A 26258-nucleotide genomic window follows, 5' to 3' on the forward strand; every position below is an offset into this window, starting at 1 on the left:
GATGATAAAACATCGATGCTCAAAACCGAAAATGCTCATCGATGGTCGGTTGGTTACATTTTTATAAATATGATTATCAAGGGTTTTAAAGGAAAAATGTTAATAATATTATTGATTAAACTACAAAACCTATTGGTAAAAAACAAATATTGACCCTAATACATTGATAGTAAAACACTAAAATTTTAACCAAAACATCGATTTTCGGAAACATCGAAATCTAGACCAGGACGACTAACCCTGAACTGTGGAAATTTATACTACATTAAAGAAAAAAAGAATATAAGCATGACGTGGGAAGGTAAAGGGCAGTATCTGCAGAAATGAGTTTTTGAGATGTTTGAAGAAGCACGTTTTGGACTCCATACTAACCAGGGCCGTAGTCAGACTTTTATTTCTGGGAGGGTTTTACCAAACACATTTCTCGGGATATCTATATGATCAATAAAATTCAATTTCATTCGAATATTCTATTAATTTTTGTCACAATAGGCCATTGAAATGAGGGAGGACAACTTTAGCGGGCATTTTTTACATGAGCAAATAGAAAAGATACTTTGTCTATCAAATGAAGAGAGAAATCTGATACATGTAACATAACATATAACTTTATTTCAGTTTTCGTCTCAGTCCCAGTTTTCATCATTTCAATGTAACTTCAGCCCGAAATTTCGCTAAAGGGTTTGATCCTTGAAAATCCACTCCCTGAATACGACTTTGATACTTACAATAGTAAAAAGATGGAGCTTGACGTTCTTTTCGTGCTTTATTTTCAGCGTAAACTAGATATACAGGTTTGTACAACAAAGCTGAAATAAAATACAGGTGGATGAGAAAATGGCAAATAATAATAATAATAATAATGATAATAATAATTTGAATTTTGACATCTTGAATTCAAATTATGTTTTTTGCAATCACGAGTGTATGTGTGTGTCTGTGTCCAGGCATGAGTGTATAGGTAGTTGTGTGTATGTGTGTTTGTGTGTGTGGGGGGGGGTATCTGTGAGTGTGTGTATTTGTTTGTGTGGCTGTATGCGTGTATGTGGTTGTGTGTGTGTATGTGTAGGTGTCTGTATGTATGCGTGTGCGTGTATGTGTTTGTGTGTGTGTGTAGATGAGTGTATGTATGCGTGTGTGTGTAGGATATGGACGCAACCTCGAGACGGCTTTCGCTAGAGGAGCAGCATCGTGAGAAGCCGGTCGACGGTGATGCTGCAGAGGGTACTGGCAGGAAAATAAAATCGCAGGAACGCCAAAAACAGTCAAATGAAATCAATAAGCAATCGTGATTGCTCAAAAAAAAAGTGAAAAATTTGCGGATATTGCTCCTTATCTTCCCCCAGCGGATAAGAGCTTTTCTAAAACCTATCCCATACAAATGAAAATAATTATAAAAGCAAAATGAATGCGTGAACGTATCTTGTTGCCCAGTTTTTCTGGGGCAATGGGCATTCTTGAGACGTGAAATACACATTACACGATCTTTGTCTTTACTAATAGCCTGAATGGGAACTGAAGGGTAATAGACTCGTGCACTCATGCCACTGATTGCTCCGGTAGTTTTCATATTCCTGTTTGCATTTCGTTTTAAATGCTGCATGACAAAGCATTCTTTTACCTTTTGTCGAAAAAAGAATCCATCAAACTTTGTCGTCCCGGATTTGAAAGCGGTTACGTTCGACGAGAAATTATTTAACTGGGCCTGCTTCTGTAGAATATCGGTAAAGCGTAGCGCAGAATTTAAATACAACTGTTCGAAGGGCGTACCGTCATATTTCACTTTTCTTCTGCATTTTATTTATTTTCTTTTTTAAAACTTTTTACGTTCGTAAACTCGCGAACTTACACTTTTCGGTTTTGGATTCGAAGGCAGCCTCGACTTTTACGACTTTTGAAAAACGGCGTTCATTGTCACTTTTCATTTACGATTTAAGGGCTTCCACCGTCATGACATTGAAAGTGAATCAGCTATGACATGGAATGTCTGAAAGTGTTTTGTCGTCTGAAAGAAAGGTAGTTTGTTTGAAGTGGAATAAACGTTTTTATTTCTGAAGGAAATTTCGTCTATAAAACTGACAAAAGCCGTACCGTTATCTCATCTTTTCCACATACAATTCTCGAATCATTTATCGGAAAAAAATTAAGTTGTCTCCCCTTAAAAGCTGATGGCACCATAGTTCGATATTAAATTGAAACTTTGTAAGCATTTATAGTGTTACATTAATTTTATATAATTGAATAACACATCAGGTGCAAAGTTGCTTTTGATTTCATTTTAATGAACTACAACGTATTCCATATGTAGCACATTTGTTTTATGAATTTCTGGACGGTGAAGATACTCGCCGCTTTGCCGGATATATTAGCGCAACTTATCTTCACATTTAAATTTTGTATAACATATTCTGGTTCGAAATATGATTGTTACGTCTTCAGGGATATTTAATTCATATTACTGGAAGATTTAAATCACATGACGCATAACCAGAGCTAACTTCTTTAAAAAAAAAAAGAAAAAAAAGCCCTTTCCTAACATAGAGGAGTCCTATATTCTGCAGAATTTATATTTACGCTTAAAATAAATGAAATTCTTAACGAATAACATATATAATTGATTATTTTATAATAATTAAGTAAGTAACTAAATAAAATAATTGATTATTTTATTTTAACTGAAATTTTGCCTAATCTGTAAATATCATCGAAAAAGGAAATAATTGCAAAAACTGAGCTTCCGCGAGTTTCCCTGCAAATTAAGACCTGTTCGCAAGGAATCTTTAGGGACTCAGAGAGAGAAAAAGAGAGAAAATAGACTTGTGTTTTTTTTTTTTTTTTTTTTTGAACATTTTATTTGTGTTATTTATTTTCATTTACTTTGGTAATTACATTTGGATAAAATTCTCTTGCGTGGAAGAACAGTGCAATGAGTTAATTATGAAAGTAAAGTTACTTAACTACATTATGCAAATTTTAAAAAATATGTTTCAAAGCTGAAGAACTTTTTAAGTTTCGATTTTGTAAAAGTTTTATAGTGAAGTCCATTTTTGGGTAGATTTTGATTTTTATTAAATTTTGATGAAATAATAAAAAAATATATTGGAAAATCAAATATAGCAGAAGTTAGAGAGACATACTTCATTAAAACACTCTAACACATTTCATGCAGAAATCAGTTTCATGTTACACTTTAGGAGATCTATTCATATTGTATATTATTTATTATTTATTTATTAAAAGCATTGCACACTACAGAAATAATCCAATTACACTGCCAACCATCTAGAAAAATTAATTGAAACAAACTATACACTTAAAATATTAAAATATAAAGATTTAAAATTGTAAAATGACAAGTTAAAAATATCTAAATCATGACAATAAATGTTTAAAAGTTCGTAAAATTTAAAAAGACAAAAATTATCAACATAGTTCCGTCTGGTAAAAATATTTTTAAAAGAAGAATGACTCCTAAGAGTCCTACTTGGGACAGCAAGTTGTATCAAATGGACGATATCTGAGCAGTCAATTAAATTATGTGGAACCTTGTACAAAAGAAGAAGACACAAAAGCTCACGGCGTGATTTAAGAGTGGGAACGTTATAAATATTACATAAATGAGAGTAAGAATAAGTTTAAAAAAATTGATTATTAGTTCTGTAACATAAATAATAAACAAATTTGGATTGAACCTGCTTAAGAATTTTAGATTTATTATTGTAATAGGGATTTCAAATAAGACTGCAGTACTCGAGACTATATCAACCAGTTAACTTCATCCCTACTGTGTCAGTAATTATTTTCCCACGGTTTTTAACTGTGTCGTTTTGTCTTTAGTGGGTGGCGGTTCTGCCGGCGCCGTTATTGCCAATCGTCTGTCCGAAGACCCTAACATCAAGGTCCTCCTTCTGGAAGCAGGTGGTATTCCGAAGTTGAAAAGTGAAGTGCCCATCTTGGCTGCTCAATTGCAGATGACCAGGAACGATTGGAAGTACAAAACCGTACCCCAAAAATACTCTTGTTTTGGCCTCATTAACAGAGTGAGTAGTAAGAACTGTTGCAGTTCGAAACTTTTTTTATTTCTTTTTTTTTCCCGGAGTGTGGTCAGATATCAAAATGAAAGGTTTGACAAGTTGAAAAACCAAGGACTAACTCTCATTCGATGGAATATGTCACTAGGCTTCGACAACAAACTACACTTTGTTCCATCAAAATTTGATTTCAATCAAATCTTGTTTCTTAGCGAACGAGATTAATTCATTTTTCAATGTATTTATCTATTGAATATTTTCCTTCTTTTAAAGGAAGTCGATTAAAAATATATCGATTGTATCGACATATCGATATATTTGGGTGTACTTTTAAGTTCTAAGGTTGAAAAATTCAAACAGGATTGTGTAATAACTAAATGCAAGCAGAGTTGCCAACCTTGGAGAAACAAGCAACTCGGTATTTTGTGTAAAAATCAATAAAAAAAAATATTGTTTTTGAGCTTTGATAATCATTTTAAGTACTATAATAAGAATAATTATTTTTAAATTAATAGCACTTTAACCACTTTAACCCTATAACTTTAAACATTATGTCACGCACTTTAAACGCTATGTTCTGCTTTGAGTATAAGGATTTAATTTTCATATTTACATGCCTAACAAACTGGTAAAATATAATAGAAATAAATTTTATTTTATTCAAATCTTTGGTGAGCCTGGTCAGGATAAAGTCAAAACGGGAAGTGCGGAGCAAAATAACTTCTTTGCGGAGCTGCGGAGTTGCGCAATTTTTGCAGAGCAACTACGCAAAATGCGAAGCAGTTGGCAAACCTGTGAAAGTGTTTGCGTTCGCGGATCACAAAATTTAACAAAAAAATGTCAGAAATAAAAATTTAAATTTAATACCTTGAGCAGAAAATGCCATTAGATACGTAAAGATGCAAACACATTCCCGAGTTATACCATTCCCGTGGAACCGTATGCATGCTTGAGCTACTCTTAGCTTCTTAATTGAGTTAACAGATGGCAGCACTATAACAATGCAACCACTGTTAAGGAAATTTTATGTTTATCAAATCAATGGTAGGGGACGAACAACAAAACGCTGCAGAAGATAATTGTGTATACATTGATCACTACGATTTTCTCAATTTCCCATTTGTTCTTATTTTGTTATTCTTCACAATTTTAGTGTATGTTTCTAATTTGATAAATTGTATGAAGCATTGTGCTTTCCAAGGGGGGGAGCAAGACCGGAACCGTACCTCCGGGCGGCAACGGCAAATTCACCCTATTTCTGTGTTTTTTTTTTTTTTTTTTTTCATTGAAACGCGATACAAAACTTGAAGGAAGAAATGAAAAATCGAAGTTAGGCACAGAGTATAAAGCAGGGGCAGTCATGGGTGCTGGGAGTTCCGCATGAAAATTAAGTTAATTGCTTAGGGAAAATGACTGATATGCATAGCGCAGAGTTATTTAATTGGTTTTATTTTGCACATCTTACGCTTCTTGTTACATCATAAATTCTAAGGTATAAGCCTCTCTTTTTACGTCACATTTCTCAATTTCTAATGATCCTCCCTTTGATTCCTCGTTGCCTATTTTTGGCATTTTTCTTTAAACCGGCGGTTCCTCAACCTTTTTTTCAGTCGTAACCTTTTTTGATCCCTTTTAACGATTGAGCACTACGGTACGCGATGTAGAGTTTTACAGACAACTACCATACCCTCATATGGCACATGTTTACATGATTGTAATATGTTTAAGATATTTCCTTTATTAGTAAAACACACAATCATCCCAGGAAACAGAAAACGCTAGGTGTTAAAATTTTTGGTATCAGTTTTGAACACTAATTTTTGCATTTTAATGTTACTTTTCCGGTAAAATCTCAAATTTTTATGAATTTACGAGACGTAATAAAATTAATTATCCATAAATTAGGAACTGAAAATAATATAGGTGAACAAGATGGAAAAATGTTTCAGTTGGTTTCATACAACCAAAACTGCCAAACTATCAAAAATGTTTAACAAGAAAAAAAAAAAAAAAGAAAAGAAAAGAAAGATCAAAATATATGAAAAATTAACATGGATGTAATAATCAATTAATTTTTAAAAATAGAAATAGTTTCTTGACCCCATAAGAAATGCATCCCTACAATATCACGGTCACGACCCACAGATTGGTAACACCTGCTTTAAAAAAGTAAAAACAAAATGATTACTCGCAAGGAAGAAAGATTTAGAAACTAATGTATATAGTTGGGGCAAAACCAGATACACAACTGGAAGCTGGTTCCATGAGCAACGAACTCTTCTAGTATAGACGAACAAATTTCCGAAAAGCGCGTTCACGCTACAACTAACAGCACGGCATCCGCATAGGCTACGTTTTTGCCAGGTTTGTTTCAAGTTTCGCGCTTTCTATGGCGGTTATTGGCTTTCGCTACGGAGTTGCGCACCTAGTTATACCACATCTGTTGGGAAAACCTAACTTAGCAGCATTGGAAAGGCTTCACAAATCCTAATCACATCATTACGACGCTTCCAGGTTAGGTTTGCACCCTACTATAGAAATGTGTTATAGAAAACAAAATGCAAAGCCTATCTAAGCTTATAGTTTCTGCTGATTTCGTCTTGCTTTTACGTATCATTACTTTTTCCTGCAGGAACTACCCATACCACGAGGGAAAGTTCTTGGCGGATCCAGCGTACTGAATTACATGCTGTACATCAGGGGCAATCGCAGGGACTACAACAAGTGGGCTGACAATGGAGCGTACGGGTGGAGCTGGGATCAAGTGTTTCCGTATTTCCTCAAGTCGGAGGACAATAGGGATCCAGATAAAGTAATCAATGGTTTGTACGAACCGCATATCTCACTGGTGTCTTTTGTGACATTATCTCAAGAAATTATGAATTTGGTTGTTTGTAGTTAAAGAATAAAACCCTTTTGATGAATGTTTAGCACGCAAATAAACTTGAATGCTGATGATTTTTATTTTGAGGAGGATTCCTATATTAAGGAACGTATGAGGCACTGAGAAGTAAAGGGATGCAAGTGGACATTTTCAAGTTTTGAGTAAAACGCGTTTAAAGGTAAGGTGCTAGGTAGGCTTTCATTGAAAAGTTTTCTTAATCATGATGTAAAACAGAACCTACCAGTGCTACTAGTACTATCTCTTGCCCCAAGACAGAGGAGAGATTCGCCTACCATTTTTTCTGGTTATCTCCAAATTTTTAATTGTGCCACTGACATCCCTTTGCTTCTCTCTGAGTCATGTATTAAAATAATTATTCGTAAAAACTGAAGTGAAGTGTAATTGACCAGAAAAGTTGTCAGAAAGCAGCATAAAACAAAAAGCACATATCAAAATGTATAAAAAATACAAAGTGTAAGATATAATATTACAAAAATTATAATTTACTAGATTACTAGACTAAAAAGTACTTAAATACTTGTTTAAGATTATTAGAAGATTTGCTAATAATTACTAGACGATGTGGAGTACTTAAATACTTCTTAAATAATATAAGAACCCTCCTTAGCTGACTCACGTGACAGATACCGAAGCATCTAATGCTGCATTCAATACAAATTTTAAGTTAAATTGCGCAGAGATTTCATTTAAAGAGTTAAAAATTGAATAGTTCAATTAATCTGTAATATGGCGTTTTGTGACTGAAATTAATTGCAAGAAACTTCAATACTTTTCTAACTATTTAACAGAGCTGATTGCTTTTTATGATGCATCCCTAAGATGTGATTAATTGCAATCTGGTTGCAGACATGACTACAAAAAGGAAACTCCACCGGTATTTGGGGTAAAACTGGAAAGATTCCTTTTTCGAGGCCCACCCTGTATTTTATTTAAAATTGAAGGGCTGGGGGCAGAAATATAACAAGCCACAAAGAGTAAATTTTTGATCAAAATTTTTGTTTCTCATAACAAAAATTGAAATAAACATGACAATGGATAATGTCATTTGGAGAAAAACATATCTGGTTTTAGTATTGCAGAATATGGAATGTATAATATCTTTGAAACATTTTACAAATATTTTTTAATAAGTTGGAAAATGGCCAATTGAAAAATTAACATGGTGGCAAATCACATTCCTGCCCCGAACCCTTCAATTGATTTATTTTCGACATGTTTTGTTTCTAGTAATATGCTTACTTAACATTAAGCCTGCTTAAGGGCTTTTATTTGCATTAGTTACTATGGTTCCTGGATTTTTGTTATTTTTTTTTTGGAAATAAAGCTATAAATCAGTCTTATATCCCGTAATTTTTATGTATTCCTGTCTTTATTAATTCATCAGTCCTCCAGGTCTCATCCTTTCCCTTGCTTTCTTAAATACTGTCAATACTGGCAGAACGTCAGGCAGCACAAGCTGATTCGCTGTTGAAAGCTTGCTGCAGACTGGGAAAGGAGAAGATACAAAGACAAAAAGTATGAAAACAAAAAATGAAAGTTTAAAGTTTAAGAAATTCACTGAAACAAGAGTCTAAAATCGTACGTGATTACGTTTTCAACACTTTCCATGAAGAGTAAAAGTGATGATCATTCTTTTCAATCAACAATTTCCAACTGAATGTGTTTTTTTTTCTTTCTAGGTTACCATGGCACTAATGGTTATTTGACTGTATCAACTCCACCATTTTCAACTCCTTTGGGTTATGCTTTTGAGAAGGCCGCTAAATACTTGGGGTACCCGAAAGTCGATCTCAACGGTCCACGACAAACAGGTGATTTTATAAGATACTAAATAGAAAAATAAATTCCAATACATAACTTCTGTTAACTTTATTAAATGTTCTTTAAAATACTCTATTTAATTTGCTTCGTTACGATCCAAAGTAACTACAGTATCCGATAGATGACACCAGTAGCGTTTTGAAGGAGCGAGGAGTCTGCCGTGTGCAGGTAAACGCAGTATCTGCAGAAATGAGTTTTCGAGATATTTGAAGAAACGCGTTTTGGATTTAGTACTAACAATAGGGAAATGTTGGAATTATACGTCTTTTTCGCGCCTTTTTTTCAGCGCAAACCAAATAAGCGAGCTTGTACAGTAAAGATAGCGTACAATAGATGACAAAAATGAAAAAAAATGAAAAATGAAAAATTTGCAGTTACTGCTCTTTACCTGCACACGGCAGAGTTGCGCTTAAAGGCCAAGCGGCATACTGCCGTGGGAAGGTAATAGACTATGATCCAACTAATGAGAAACAGTAGTTTAAACCATTGAAAAAAAAAATGTATTGAGCTATTCTTCGAAAAAGAAGTCACTTTGTCCCGCACGTGATGGTTCATGTATTTCATTAAAAAGTAATTAAAAACGCAATGACGAAAACGCTTGCTTATCACACATCTGTTCGTAATTTATTAGGCAATAAAGTTTTTATGTTTAATATTTCAAAGTATTATTTTAATTGAAATATATGAGGCTTCACGTGCGGGACAAAATGACCGTCTTTTGTGGAATGACCCTAAATCACTTTGGTTCTAAAAGGCTCATGCGAAAAAAATGCATTTATATTTTGTATATGAAGTGCATCATCCACTAATATGATGTTGTCACTGACATTTTTAACTACCCAAGTAATATTAATGTTTAAACTTTTCAGGTGCTTCCATTCCTCAAGGAACAATTCGAAGAGGAGCTCGATGTAGCACGGCAAAGGCTTTTCTATCTTCTGCTAGCAGTAGAAAAAATTTAGACATCCTTCTGAAAGCATTTGTCACTAAGGTTACATCATCATGAAATTAATTTTGTTGCTTACATTCACATATTGCTCATTTAAGTAGACTTTCTTCAACATTGGAAAACAATTTAGCACAATCAAGTTTGAACCACAGGGTCATGGTTCAATATTTAATGAAAGTTAATAAAGATATAAAATAGTTTCTTTAATTCTCGCTAAAAAACCAAAGCGGGTTTTTTTTTTTTTGGCTAAATATCCTTGATGTACAGAGCATGTCCTAATACAAATTCTGCCATTAGATAGATAGATAGATAGATAGATAGATAGATAGATAGATAGGTAGGTAGATAGGTAGATAGATAGGTAGGTAGATAGGTAGATAGGTAGATAGGTAGATAGATAGATAGATAGATAGAGATGCTATAACTGAAATTATTACCATAAAATAGCATTTAGTATAATGTAGCGCAGGGGTTTCAAACTTTTCCGATTCGTGCTACTATGTGGAATTGGAATTTTCTCACGACACTCTTCGACACACATAATACATCATAACTTTAATTCTAACGAAAATATTAAGACCATACTTCAAAATTAATATGAATACACTCTTTCGACTAATATATTTACAAATTTTCAAAGCGGCTACCTTTAGCCTTAAAACAGGCTACAGTTAGGGGTTTAAACGTGCTTTATCGCATGCCTTGCGCAAAGATTTCTTAAGAGATGCCAAAGTTTTATATGGTTTAGCACATACCCTTGTCTCCACGATGGACCAAACAGGTTCCATTGGGTTCAAATTTGAGGAATACGGTGACCATTCAGGAGCTTCAATTAAGTCCAGAAAATGTGTCTTGCACCAATTTTGAGTGTCTTTAACTCTGTATGCAGGCGCGGAATCTTGTTAGAAGCTCCATCTTTTGTTTCCAAAGAACTTTTGCGACAAAAAAGAAACAATTCTTTCAAAATGCGTCTGAGGTACGTTTCTTGATTAATCTTTATCCCTTGATCAGCAAAAACAAGTGATATTTTCCCCTAGCACATATCCCACCCCAAACCATTAGGTTGGTGTCGTTGACGCCGTTTAACAACGCAAGAAGGTCTTGGGGACAAGAATGTGTGCTAAACCTCATAAAACTTTGGCATCCCAGGGGTAAAATATCAGTAAGTGAGTTGCGGCCCACAGCCGAAAATATTGTGACACGTTTAAAGCTCAAGGCTAAAGGTAGCCACTTTGAAAATTTGTAAATACGAGGCATGTTTTTAAAGTAAGTACGGTTTTTAAATAAAAAAAGAACAAGCACAGATAGGAAAAAGAAATTTATTGCACAAAAATTTACCACCGTTACGCTATTTTTCGACATTGCTTCCATGATTTTCCAAGCATTTATTATAGGTTTTTGCATACCTAAACGTAGAAAGTTTCCGCCTGTTTAATCAACCATGGGGTAACATGTTCTCTGAGCTCATCACTGATGTTGTGCCATCGACGGCTAAGGAAAGACTCCAGATGCCGAAACAAATGAAAGTTGCTGCAACCGAGGTCGGGGTAGTCCGGAGGATGTTCAAAAACGTTCCAGACATAGCCCTGTTAGAGTCCTTATGGTTGACTACACAGGCGGCAACTTTCTACGAATAGGTATACAAAAACCTGTACCACGCTACGATAAATGCTTGGAAAATCATGGGAGCAATGTCGAAAAATAGCGTAACGGTGGTAGATTTTTGTGCAATAAATTTCTTTGTTCTATCTGCACTTGTTCTTTTTTTATTTGAAAACGGTACTTACTTTAAAAACATTCCTCGTATGTTAGACGAAAGAATGTATTCATATTAATTTTGAAGTTTGGTCTTAATGTATTTATTAGCATTAATATTTTAATGTATTATGTGTGTCCAAGTTATTTCTTGTCACCCTGTATACATCCATATTGATACCAATGCACACTGCGCGGCTCCCCTCGTCGCTCCCTGCGGCACTCACTTTGGAAACCCCGATTCAAGAAACATAAATTGTTTTTCTTGCATTGATACTGTTCTAGCAGAAAAACACCGTTTACAGAATGAATTTACCTTTATTGAGTTAATAGGGTTCGGCGAGATAATGCCTGCTGAAAGTAAGGGGCGATTCTAAAACTTTCCCAGCTCGAGATCCGTAGTGTTTGACCTCCATATATCGAACTTCCACATATCGAAATTTTCTATATATCGAAATCCCAGCAAATTTCTATGTTCATTACATAGAAAAATTGTTTCTATATATCGAAAAGTCTCTACATATCGAAATTTTTTCGAGACATTCGTAGGTTTTTTTCCACTTTAGACTGTTTGTCTTATGAAAAGTGAAGGTTAGCGGAGAAAACTATAATCACTAAAGGTTGCTACGAAACTCATAAGGAATATAGGGGTTCAGGGGTGTGTAGATAGGGTCGTTATTCCGTTCTGGAGTTTTTACATTCCCTCAAGTTTATTTCAAATCTTAGTTTTGTTCAAGTTATCCCTTTTGTCTGTTGATTATCATTCCTAGTATTTTAGCTTCAGTAAAAATCATTCAAGTTAAGTAGATTGATTTTTTACTTTTCTCTCGATTACATTGTTAAAACGAAAATCCCCTATTGTGGCGGTTCAAGTTGAATTTCCGAAGAATGAAGGTGTATGAAGGAGCAAAAATGTAATTTCTGTTAATTTTTTAATTATTAACTTTCATTTAATCCGATGCTCGTTTAAATTAGCAGTTGGGTTTCATGCACGAAAATTAGTTTTAATTTTAATGTTTTAGGATATTTTTATGATAAAATAAGATTGTTTCTATGTATTGAAATTTCTATATATCGAATTTTTTTCCGGCAATTTGCTACTTCGATATATGGAGGTCCGACTGTATTTCCAAGATGCTAGACTCTTAGCCATAAAATAAAAAAATAAAATAAAAAAGTTGAAAAATAACTGATACATTAGGTAAGATTGTTATATGAGTATGATTGTGATATGTTTTAACAGCTTGTGATCGTTTTCAGAGTGATTAAAATATAATTTGGTGCCGGTGTTTGTTACTAAAAGGGTAGTAGTGCAGTTTCTGTGCAAATATAGACATACCTTAGTTAAACTATTCGTTATTTGACTGCAGTTTAATAATTGTCGGTAGCTCTTACAGATAACTTTTTTAAAATGCTTTAATTTATCCTAGTTTGGATCATCGCTGAAGCATCAACGTAAAAACAAAAAAGATAAGAGCAAGATCTCGCTTTAAAATACAGGAGAAACCTGTATAAGTTGAGTACTTGCGGTGTAGCAACAATTTCAGTACTCAACTTTGACAGGTGGTCACCTTATAGGGGTTGCTATTATATTATATAGAAATAATTCTGTGCCTGTGAAAAGCTGTGAACTTAAGCAGATGGTCAACTTTACTGGTTTCACTGTAAACATTTTTCGAGTTCTTGGTAAGAAGAAAGTGCTCCTGCACACGCTTCCTGATTTCGGAGAAAATTCCTTTTAACACTTTCAGAAATATAATTATAATTTGTATTGAGGTCTACAAGGATGAGTGCCAAAAAGCGCTTGCTCTGACAGCTGCCCACGAGCAGTCAAGAAGGTCTAGTGCAATAGTGCTCAAACTTTTTCTACTCTAGGGTCGCACCTCATATTAAGATAAATCTCGCAGGCTAGAATTCATACACAAATTATATAGATTTGATTGTTTTCCTAGGTAACAAAGGAGAACACGCAAAACGAAGGAAAATTGCAACCCAAGAATTGCTGTAATTATTACCCCATGCTTATCTTGGCAATAACAAGTTTCTATCTGTCTTTCATAGAACCCAATTTCTGACCATTTGTCTTCAAAGTCCAACATTCTTAACCCCAAATGGATTATAGGTTGTTTTGAAAGTTGCCAGGACTAAGTTTTCGTTCCGTAACAAAACACATAGCAACAGGCCAGACGGGTCAGCTGCGCGAGCCACATATGGAACGCAGGTCGTAGGTTGGGAATCACTGGTCTAGTGGGTACGATTCCCACCAGTGCCCTAATTTTTATTTCTTTCTCTTTGTGACGAAGGTCGACGAGAGGCCATGTTAGCCCTGTCGAAAACTAGGGGCCCAGCCTTCAGGAGGGACCTGTTCGGAATCGGAGTAATAAATATTTTATAAGTTTCATGGGGGAAGGGGGTCCGGTGACCAAACTGATAAGGGCCCCGCCTTGGCTCTCGGTGGCACTGTTTGTGATGTTAGGGTTTCCTGTGTATTTGTTTGAAGGTAAGGCGCTTTGCTCGTAGTCCTTCGCTGCATATGAAGCTGGTTAGCTTCTTACATAGCAATAGTAATTTTTATTGTGAGGTTTACAGTTGTTATTTAAGTATATAGTTTATTTGTTTATTTATTTTTCAGTTTTTGATTATTTTCTAGTGAGTTTTAAAATTCCATAGTTTTTTTAACATAATAATTTTTATTTCAAATGAAGCAAACTACTTGAACAGACAATGTTGTTCTTTGAAATATGGTATTTGGTGCCGCTTTATGAAAACTTTTACTTTTTTAACATTCGAATTAATTTTTGTAATTACAATCACTAATTTTTAAACAGTTTATTAGTTCGAATGCATAAAAAAGAAAAAAAAAAGAAAGAAGAATTAGTTCCCTTATAACACAACTTATCACGACAAAGTAAAAGGCAGATCAATGCAAGTCAAAATAGTTTCACAAAGTGACAGAATTATGATTTCACTACCACGTAGCTGCAACAGCTATTTTGTGACTGGTAACTTCCTGACATTTTGTGGATGTCAGTGCTTTTCACTTGGTGACATTGCCGCGGACTGACATTCTTAAGTTGCTGCAACCCGATGAGGACATGACAGTAAAGTTTCGTGACAGTCACGTGGCTTTCGCATAAGGGTCTCATTTTAGTGACTGTGCTATTCTGGAACTTTTCCTTTTTGCAATAGTAAATGCTTTTAAAATATTTAGAACAAATGATAATTCTATTTTTCAGTTATGATATCAGTGAGTTAGTATTATTAACAAGCATTTCTTTTAGATTATAATTGACAAATACCGTATTGCTCGTGGTGTTCTGTTCGACCGACTGGGACGCTCTTACAAAGTAACAGCCAGAAGAGAAGTCATTGTTTCAGCGGGAACCATTAATTCTGCTCAGTTACTCATGCTATCGGGTATTGGACCAAGAAAACAACTAAGCAGATATGGAGTGAGTAACACTGAATCAGATTGATATCAAGTAAAGCGTTCAATGAGGAATTAATTAGTAAATTAACCCTGTTACATTAAAAATTACCAAACATATTGCATACGTTAACGGTAAAGCATGAAACTCCAGAATTCGACAGAACACTTTGGCATTGTATATAACGCCAGATTTTTAAAGCAAAGTAAGAAATACAAAGATTATTACACATTTTCTTTAAGCATTGTGCGTAATACCTAGACATTTCACAGAATGCCAAATATTATTTGAAAAAAGTATGGAAAAGGTCATGAAAAGGTTATTAGCAAATTTGGCAGCAAAATTTGATATCCAGCATTTTATAGCATGTTTAAACATTGTATATATATATTGCTTGAATCTAGCCGGTAGCGATTCATATTTCACAAAGTAAAAACTATAATTTTTTGCATTGACACTAATGAACAAACTCTTAAGTACAACTGACACATTCTGAGATTGAGGCTTGTGTTAAAAGTTATGTGCCACGCCACGTGATATTTGCTTCGAATCGAAGATACATTCATACTTTGCGAGTTTCTCACTTGCGTGCTATAGAATGTCTAGGAAATGTATGAAATATAAGAATCGTTTCATACACTGCCTGTTAGTTTTAAGCATTATATACAATGCTTAGTCATTTTATAGAATGCCGGATTTCAAACTTTGTCGGTAATGCAGTGTTACGGGATTTAAAAATTCCTTGTACCTGAAAACAGTAAATGCATTTTCAAAACTATGTGCTATAACACCGTTGGTTTGCTCCTTCTCAATCCCAGGAGCACATGTTGACCACTTTTCTGGCTCTATGGGGTAATGCTTAGTAATCCTAAAAGACTTCATTCTTACAATAAAGGGAGTTCCGGGTTGGGGGAGAAAAGTAAACTGAACTTTTACTAGAAATTTAAATAGAATGCGCCTTTTATGGTAGCTTTATATATCAGAGCTATACAAAACGATGCGGGCCCAAAAAAGTGTTCAACTACTTTTTTTTTTTTTTTTTGTAGAGAAATCCAACTGCTATGAAACTATAGTTCGGGCAAGTCTAAATAATAGTTGGGGCAATACTGTACCATGTTGTATTAGAATCTGCTTAGCCTTCACAATGCTACCAGTTTAGGTTTGCCTCGACTATAGTATATGCTTAGTTGAATTTAAGTGACTAAAGGCATGCGTTTTCTACTGTGTTAAAGTCAAAATTAAAGCAGTGTGTTCATTTCGAATGACGCCTACACTAAAAAAAATATTTAAAAAAAATTAAATTTTAAGGTTTAAAATTATATGTGTGATTTTTCAAGCTGTACGAGCTTTTGTAGTTTGTTTTTACGTATCATAGCTTAACTTTTGCGTCAGTTTTTCAATAGAATAACTTTCAATAGAAAAATATAAATGTTTTGTTTTTTTACTTCGACAACGTGTCATTCTTCTGAAATGGCGACATGTTACAATCTCCTCTTCTGCAGGGTTACAACTAATGTTAAACTGGAATATCTCTGAATTTTTGTCGTAAATGTTTCTAATTTTTTGTGTTGTTATAATTTTTCAATGGGGATTATTTCCCTCAATACAAAAAAAGGGAACTTTGAAACCATATAAAAGGTTTAACTTTTTCGCTAATTTTTTTCCCCGTTTCAAACTTTTAATATCTTAACTCTGCATCGTGTTTTGAGTATTTTTGCAGTTGGAAGTATGCAACTAAGACCAAAGTTTGCGAAAATATAGGTCTTGCCCTAAACGAAGACACGCTTTGTAATACAATACAAATTTCTGTTTTCTTAAGGACTTTCTCAAGAATCTGCAACGCACGTCGCACTTTTTCTATTATCGGGGTCCTCTTATTGAGCTAAATATTTTACAATTATGCAATCAGATATTTGTTTCTATTGGACGTAGATGTAGCATATTTAAGTGTACTCCTATGGAACAAGCTAGAAATAATTTTTCGCATTTTTTTGCAGCTGTTTCATTCTCCCGACTCTCGCTTATAATTGTACGTGTATTACTATGCTTTATGTTTAACTATAAGGAATAGTAAGCGGGATCGTAAAGAAGTATCTTTTTGTCAAATATTGCTGACATGTATCAAGTGTAGCATCTTTTCTTTTGACATTTAAAATAATCAATTTTCTTTTATTTAGATACCGGTAGTGGCCGATCTTCCTGTCGGAGAAAATTTGCAAGATCATGTCGGATCTGCTGGTATTCATTTTGTAATGGATGCGCCAGTTTCTTTGTTGCCAAATCGAATTTTGAATGTTCGGAACTTTCTGGATTTCATCACCTCAGGGAAAGGTAAACATTTTATAAGGCTTAGTTGAAATATACTGCCGCATCAATATTTCTGAATTAAAACTCAATAGAAATTATGACAATCTTTGTAAGAGAATCAGGAGAAGTGACTTACGACCATGTCTACTTTCTTACAGGATAAGTTTTAAATTTTGATGTGGTATTTATTTGAATCATTATTTATTTTTACTTAAAAAATATTTCTTTTTTGTTAAAAAAATTCACACGTTTCATATTATGAATCAAATTTGTTTTGTTTGTGTTGTAGAATCAAAAAGAGTGTGGTTCATTAATCTTGTAATGGCCAACAGTGGTGGATCCAGACAAATATTGACCCTTGACATCCCTTGTCATCAAGATCGGAGCTTTGGAACTGGACTGACAGAGTTTAATTTCAAAAAAAAAAAAAAGTTAAAATTTTAGGGCTTAGCAGAACCTCAAATTTAGAAACCTCAGTGCATAGTGGTTGGGCTTTACCTGAGATCGAGAGCTATTACATATCTCGTCCAGAGTGCAAACGACTACAAGCAGTATTTATAGAAAATGTAGACTCCTATCGTGCTACATCTCCTATTTCACAAAAAGTGACATCAGATGTAAACTAAACATTCAAGATACAAGATTGGCGTTTTATATCCAAACTTTGCCCCATTTGCAGTTTAACCGCTAAAAGGGCGGTTCTCTTCGAGTTGAGCGAAGGTTGTTTTGCCGACTTCATTCGCTTTTACTTTCCTTTATATCTAGTACATATAAGAAAGTATTGAATTTGGAAAAAATTTCGATTTTTGACGGAATTTCACTTTTTTAGGTGCGTTGAGTCCATTTGGGACATTTTTTACGAAACGTCTATCTGTATGCGTGTGACCGGCTTTTCGTGGACGCTCTAAAGCAAGAACTACTGCATGAAATCTAACGGAATTCAATGCACGTATGTAACCCTCATGTGAAGTACTGCACATTAGTTTTTGACGCCAATTTCTCCAAGGGAATGAAGCAATCAAACATTTTCTCCGTAATGCGTGCACATTACATCTCAGGTTGTAACGGGAGGAATGAAACAAGATTGGGTCCATATTTTGACCCTAGAGACTACAGGTGTTGATTCAACTTTGGTGCTAATAACTCAAAAGGAGGTTGAGCAATCGAACGTTTTTTCTCGTTACTTGTGCCTGCTATGTGTCTATAAATAATGAACGGAATCAAACAAAAATTGATCGACAACTAGACTTTAGAGGGCACAGTATCTGATTAAATTTAACTCCAATATCTCAAAAGGAAGTTGTGTAAGAGAACGTTTTTTCTTGTTCATTACGAGTTTTATTTAAAGTATTACTTAGTAAAGCCACAATTTTCTCAAATACTGTTTTTTTGAGTTGTGTCAATCGTGTTGTCGGGATGGAATATGTCAAACACAGTTGCAAATTTTGAAGTAATCTTTAAATGTTTGGATGGCAACAGGAAAAACAAACAATGCAAAAACTGTAATAGGCACCAATTTGCAAGAAACTGCAGATATGCATTTAGGGACTACAAGGAACTCTTTTTTGATTGTACAGAAGAAAGCTAACGCAGAAGGAGACATTCGGCAAGAGATTTTATCCATAAGCTCACTTCAGAAACGACGACACATCCACAAGTTCACTTCTTGAGTACTTAATAAAAAAATTTTGAAAAAAAAAATAGAACCGACTTCAAAATTGCTCTAAAAAGTGAAAAATAATTTTATTCTTTAAACACCATTGATAGTACTTTTAAACATATTTTTTGAAGTTGGCGCAAAAACGATCGATAAAATCATTCACAACCATAACTCAACTACAAGTATAAATTTAACCAGGTCCAGTTTCTTCACTACCACATGCATTACGCATTGATGACAGCATATTTGAGTAACGATATAAATGTTACGTTCCTAACTTTGGATGATTTTTTGATAAAAATATGAACGAAGCATGGTTACAATGGAATTTACTTTTTGTTTTGGCGCCAACTTCAAAAATTATGTTTAAAAGTATTATCGATGGTGTTTAAAGAATAAAGTTATTTTTCACTTTTTAGAGCAATTTTGAAGTCGGTTCTATTTTTTTCAAATTTTTTTTATTTCATTCTTTTTAGTGTAAATGTAGATATTTCAGTAAAAGTAAGAAGTTACCTAGTAAGAAGTTCGGCTCTATATCACTGTATTGCTTTAGAAAAGCCTTTATTCAAAATTATCATTACAATTACTATTAATGTTACTGTTATATGGCACCAAACTTTTATAACAATGAGTTTCATATTGTCGCGTAGATGAAGATAGCGAAGACAATGTGAAAGCCAAATGAAGCGAATACTCGTTAGTCTCAACTCGAGATCTTTATTCAGAACCACGAATGAACGTTACATCTCGTTATATACAACTTGAGAAAGTGCTGAAACTTTCCAGACTTGGAAAGATACAGAAATTAATAGAACATTCGAGAAAATACGGGAAACAGTAGAAACGAAATTTTAGTAAAATTCACTTTGTCCTAGTCGGGATTTGAACACGGGTCGCTCGTGTGGGAGGCGAGAATTCTACCACTGAGCCACCGTTATCCACGGATGAAAAGTGCGAACTTCGCTACAATATCATTTTAATCATTTAATAGGGAAATTGCATAAAATTTACTGTTTTTTGCCCATAACTTTTTTTCTAGAGAACAAATATGGTCAAACAAAGTAATGGGACCTAAGTTGAGCCATTCTCTATCCATTAAAAAAAGAATCATCAAAATCGGTTCACTAGGTAAGACGCTATGAGTGGACAAAAAAAAAAAAAAAAAAACATACATACGGTATGAACTGATAACCGCCTCCTTTTTGAAGTCGGTTAAAAAAGGGTTCCTTGACACTCCAAAACATGTGTCTGGAGTTTTAGGAAAGTTTGTGCCTATTACCTTGTTTCATTTTCAATTACTTTTCAGGAAAGCGGTATTGAATTAATCCTTACAATACGATCTTTGTTTCAGGTCCTATGTCTATTTTGGGTGGCTGCGAAGGCATAGCGTTCGTCAACACCCCCCATGCAAACAAATCGGAGGACTGGCCTGACATAGAAATCCATTTCATCTCCAGTTCTCCTTCATCGGACGAAGGCCAGTCAATCAGGAAAGTCATGGGTCTCAACGATCAAGTGAGTATGTCTAAAGAACCTTTTCTTGACTTTTTCGTTGTAAGCACCTAGCCGACATAACAAGAGAGCTCTGGATTCAGCCTTGTTTCAATTATTTCAAAATACGCTATTGAAATTGTTGGGCGCTACGCAGAGCCTGATTACAGCAGGGGCATGTGGGGCAAAGGCCCCTCCTCTTAGATTTCAGGGGGGCCCAAAATCCCCTTAATTTATCATGTTAATTAAAAATAAATGATGATTTAAATCAGAATCTAGAGTACAATGATATCATTGATAGTTTTGCAAATGTCAAAACAAGGAAAAAATCTATTTGTTGATAAAAATTCCCTTTAAAAATATGATCTCTTTGCAAATCAGAAAACTACTCCAAATTTAGTCAACGTTTACTGTAGTACATTTATATCATAGATAATTTTGGTATTCACGGTTTACTGCAATGGGCAAAGTTTAACCACATTTTTATATTTATCGTATACTACTATATCTCTTCTACTTTTTAAATGTATTTATTACATTGTGATATGAGGTACCACCAAACTTAGTATGGTTGTGTAAAAACGCAAGTATTGAAATATTTTATTGATTCAACATGTAAAAAAAGCTGGAATGGGGGGGGGGCGGGGCACAAAATGAATTTCGTTCCCAGTGTCTTCAAAAATCTTAGGGGGGCCCTGAAATAGAAATGTGCCCCATGTTCAATGTCAGGATGATCAGGCTCTGGCGCTACGACGAAAATTATCTAATGAGAAGTTAGGTAAAACTGATTTCTGAAATTTCATCATACGTAGTTTATCGGATAATGTTATGAAAGATAATGAAAAAATGCAGTAATAATCTATTTTTTTTATAGACTACTAGTGGTACCTGCACGGCTTTGCCCGTAGTATTAAAAGGTCTTTTGGTTCGCCTGTATATTTACAAATAATGTATGGTGAATTTCTCGCTAATTGGCCTGCCATGTTACGGTTCTACGTTATGATATCTTGGTAATTTACTCGTCTATCTTGTGATAATTTTGCTCGGAAAAATGTTCTTAAAATTGGAATAGAAAAAGAACAAAATCGAATTTTCGAAAAAGGTGCACACCCCCATGCTACAAACTAGTTCTGTGCCAAATTTCATGAAAATCGGACCAACGGGCTAGGAGCTATGCGCGTCACAGAGATCCTGATAGAGAGAGATCCAGACTGACAGACATCCAGACTTTCAGCTTTATTATTAGTATAGAAAATAGGCAAAAATCAACAAGGCAACTCATCTGAAGTAACGCCGTTTTGGTACGCATTTTATATTAAATCACTCGTCCTCTTTTAAAACCAAAAGTTTCGGATGAGTCGGCTCCAAGGGCCTTCCGGTTTTGTAGGAGGTGTCCGAAAGGGGGGCTAAAGTGTCTCTTTTGATCCTGAAAATCGCCGTGGGCAGGTAAATGTCAGTAACTGCAAATTTGTCATTTTTCATACTTTTTGTGTTTTTGTCATCTGTTGTACGTTAGCTTTGTTGTATAAACTTGTTTATTTTGCTTCCTTTGAAAAACAATACCTAATACCAACATTTCTTTATAGTTAGTGTTGAATCCGAAACGCGTTTCTTTAAACATCTTGAAAACTCATTTCTGCTGTTTACCTGCCCACGGCAAAACAGGGGTTGTGTGGAGAATTTTTCTCAATGTAAGTTCCCAAACTCAACTTAGGTTCTTTGGCCCCTTAAAGGATGTGGGTCATGATCCCCCTGATTCCCAATGGATCCACGCTTTATTGGTCTCCCTAATAAAGTGATTTAAAAGCACTAACGACACATGGTGCATTTTTAACTGTTATTTTTCATTTCATTTATTGGCACCATCTGCGGTGAAAGTTAAACAGAAAGTTGGAATTATCGAAGTGCGCAGCAAATTTGGTTGGATAAAAGAGCATGCTTGTATGTAGTTGAATCAATTTTTATTTCTTTAAGAAATGTTTACGTTTTTTAAACGATTTTTCTATGATAAACTGTTTTAAAATACATTTTTTTTTACAATAGGTATTTAATGCAGTGTATGTGCCATATATAGGAAGAGACTCCTTCACTATGTACCCTGTGCTGTTACGACCAAAAAGCAGAGGAAGAATTACTTTGCAGTCTTCTAGTCCGTACATGCCTCCAAAAATAGATCCCAGCTATTTCAATCGTCCCGAAGACATTAAAGTTCTAGTTGAAGGTAACGATATGCTTATATTCTTTGCCCTTTCTTACTACAGCGGTTCACTTGATCAATATACAGTAAAACCTGCGAAGTTGACCACCTGTCTAAGTTGACCACTTTTTTCAGGCACGGAATTAGCCCTTATCATACAAATCACCTTTGTAAGTTGACCACCTGTTTAAGTTGAACACTAAAGTAGGGCACCACAAGTGGTCAACTTACATAGGTTTCAATGCAATAACAAAAATTTGTGTCCATGTGTCGTGCTGACCAGGATTTATATATACAAATGTCAGGTGTCTAGGCCATTTTCCTTTCGACATTCCAATACTTTTGAACACTTCAGTTAAAATGTGTAAGTGCAAAGTACGTGTCTACATAGCAACTGTTCATTGAGAGTCTAGAATAAGATAGTCTGTAAGCCGGTGTGTCTTTCAGTCCTAATTTAAAAAGATGGGTTTTAAGGTTGTCATGTCTGCTAAAAAGCCCAAAAAAGGGCAACAGTAGAATTACCTCCTGATAGGGATTAGTATTTTGAAATGCAGCTCTGACTTGATTTTAGAACTGTCACTGTCATTCTTTTAGGGACTAATGTCCTTATTCGACGTGCAATGTTTAGAGAATAGTGTCCTCACGGCAATGAGGTTTTTCAGGAACTGTTGTCATTATTGTAAAGGGAAAAGTTACCATAAATTTCTTCTAATTTATTCATGCCTTAGGATTGAATCATGATTCACTTGATATCGCTTTTATTTTTCAGGCAGACCCTGCAATGCCAGGCGATACATCAAGTGAGGTATTTTTCACGGCATACTAATAACAGTACATTTGGACAAATTGCAGTCAAAATCAATTTTAAAATAATACCGACACAAATCAAGTTAACAGCTATAATCTTTAAAATTTTAATCAGGAAGGAAAGAAAAAAAACTCCCGTATTTCTTTTCCCAATGCAAATTTCAAAGAACAGAAATTGTAAGCAAAGTTCAGACACACACTTTAGCACTTGCAGTAAACTGCCGATTATCCGCAAGTCAATCAACACTCAAGAACATGTATTTTCGTATTAAAAACCGAATACCAATAGCTGTTTTTTCCCCCTTTTTGTCTAAAAATTGTAAGTTTAAACTCAGTTGCTTTTGTGTTTTATTTATCTATTTGTTTATTGAGCTTTTTTACGCTTGTTTTTTTTTTATTAATGTTAAGTTCTGTTGGGCAAAAAACAAAACATTTTTTCTGTACTGTATAGATTTTCACTGTTTGCAGAAAGTATTACGCATCAATACAGCCAAGTTTTTGAGGAAAAACAATTTTTACTTTGTTAGACCCTCACTTTAGCCTTTTTACCTTTATCCGCGATTTGTATAATCCGAGGCACTTGTGCCTCTCAATCCCGCGTTACGAAACGCTGGTTCGTAATGCAGACTGAATTTTTCTTTTAGGCATGAAATTGTGTATCAAGCTTGGACTCAAGCCACCTTTCCTTAAAATGGGGGCTCGGTTGTTCGGTACAACTTTCCCGGGTTGCGAAACGTACGCATTGTGGAGCGAGCCCTACCTCGAATGCGTTGCCCGCACCTACACTATCACCATATATCATCCAGTAGGGACTTGTAAAATGGGAAGTCCTTGGGACCCGACAGCTGTTGTGGACCCGCATTTAAGGTAAGTGGGCTGATTTCGAACTCTGGAAACTGTAACAGGTGTCTGAAAGTATTGGGGAAGAATAAAGTTTGTCTTTGTGCAAGTGGTTGGAAAAAAACAAATATAATAATCGAAAACACTATCTACAGTTTAATTGAGCTTAATAATCATTTAATATCGGAACCAAAGTTTTGGTATGTGTAATTGAGGGTGACGGGGGGGAGGGGGGGTTCAAGGAGAGTAATGTATTTTCCGAGCGTATAAGACCTTTTCTATCCATTATTTTGCTGGTTATCGTTTTGAGAGTCCTCTCTTTAGAAAACGCGTAATTGCTAACTAATAGAAAAAGTTATTTCCGTAAGGGTATAAAACATCATATGCATTATAAAAATCTAAAATCGGAAATGTGTGTCTTGATATATGCTTCTGTAGGGGCATATATCAAGTCTTCTGTCTTTTCTTTAAAAAATACAAAATTTGTTAACTACTATGATGAAGCTAAAAACTAACAGTAATTATCAAGTAAATGCCCCTTCATTATAGAAATAACTCCACAGGCATCCATGGCTAACATTTAGCACTTTAAACGTATTTAGTGAAATTGTGAATTATAAAACGAATGTAATCATTTTATTTACTCCTCCCTTTTAATGTCAGCTTGTAAATTACTCAGAACTTTGAACTAATTCAGTAGCCTAGTTCTGTTAAAGTAGCTGAGGATATGGTCTTCAAAGTTCCTTTAATAAATAAGTGTAGGATTGTTTAACTGTTCCGTCCCATCTCGGAAGTTTTACATTCAAAATGTCAGAATGAACATACATTACAGCTCAATATAAATAAATATATAACAGATGGATATTCTGGAATAAACTCTCTGAAGTACATTAGTACCTCTAGTTAGACTACATTTTTGTAGTTGAGTCATTTTGCCATCTATTAAGATGAAGAAATAACTGAAAAGAACAAACTGTTTATGAAATTGAGTTTTCAGAAGACGCAGCAAGATAAAACCGAACCGTCCCGGTTCGAATGAATACCACATGCTGTATGAGCAAATAAGAAATTTTTGTTTCTCTATGTTCTTAAACTTTCCTTTCTTCTCTTGCGTCTTACAAAGATTTTTTCTTTACATAATAACATTAATTTTTTTCTTTACAGGGTTAAAGGAATTGGTAGTTTGAGGGTTGTGGATGCTTCTGTCATGCCTACTATCGTATCAGGGAACACCAATGCTCCTGTCATCATGATAGCCGAGAAGGCTTCCGATCTCATCAAAATGGCCCGATACTCGAAGGCGAACTCATGAGGATGATTCTCCTGTTACCAAGACAAGAATAAATGGTCGAGAGCTGTGATTACTATGAACAAACACCACGTCACTAAAGTGACAAGATCATTTGAAATCTGTTATACCTATTTATGTAACTCCGTCTCGATTTCTAAGAATGAAAGAGGCGAAAAACATTAAGCACGTCATACTGCTTGATGGCTTGATGGTTAATTGAAGTACAATACAATGTCGTTTATACGGACTAACTGGGATCAAAGGATATCGAAAAATTGATAATTTGCACAATGGGGGGGGGGGGGATATGGGCAGTAAATAAAGCAAATCCTTAAGTAAGCAGACATCGTTTATCTCTTTATATTAAAAAAAAAGTAAGGTCAAAGAAATTCTCAAAGGAAGTCTGCGGCGGGCCAGCGTCCAAGAGAACCCATAGCACCTACAACCTTGAGATTTTGTACAAAATTATTTCGAGCCCTGGTGGTTTGCACTTGGGGTTTTGCTTTTCAAATTTCGAATTAATTTTTTTGTAAGTAATTTTTTTAAACGCAAATTTCGCATAAATTGCCTACTGAAGGGGTGAAAATTACTTGCTTATATTAGTATTACATATCGTTGGGAAGGGTGGAATTTTACGTGCTCTATGCAATTTGTTTCAGTGCTCCAACTTAATTACGGCTTGAGTTATTTGCGTTTTTAGCTCGAATTTTTTAAGTCTTATTAGCTGAATTTCAGGCACTACACTGTAAAAAAAATCCGGAAACGTTTCTGAGTAT

At 34.7% G+C, this 26258-nt stretch overlaps 1 protein-coding gene across 1 annotated transcript in view; it reads left to right on the forward strand.

Annotated features, from left to right (window-relative positions):
- The window catches only part of LOC129219236 (glucose dehydrogenase [FAD, quinone]-like), a 49499-nt gene extending 23996 nt beyond the window's left edge, over positions 1-25503 (forward strand). The window contains exons 2-11 of the mRNA XM_054853563.1: positions 3838-4040; positions 6664-6853; positions 8616-8747; positions 9627-9748; positions 14743-14913; positions 17067-17220; positions 20208-20371; positions 22391-22568; positions 23996-24218; positions 25356-25503. Coding sequence (XP_054709538.1) covers positions 3838-4040; positions 6664-6853; positions 8616-8747; positions 9627-9748; positions 14743-14913; positions 17067-17220; positions 20208-20371; positions 22391-22568; positions 23996-24218; positions 25356-25503 — 1685 coding nt within the window. The remainder of the gene's footprint in view (positions 1-3837; positions 4041-6663; positions 6854-8615; positions 8748-9626; positions 9749-14742; positions 14914-17066; positions 17221-20207; positions 20372-22390; positions 22569-23995; positions 24219-25355) is intronic.
- The last annotated feature ends 755 nt before the right edge of the window (positions 25504-26258 follow it).

The sequence above is a fragment of the Uloborus diversus genome, chromosome 1 (assembly GCF_026930045.1).
Source record: "Uloborus diversus isolate 005 chromosome 1, Udiv.v.3.1, whole genome shotgun sequence".
Classification (NCBI taxonomy): Eukaryota; Metazoa; Arthropoda; class Arachnida; order Araneae; family Uloboridae; genus Uloborus; species Uloborus diversus.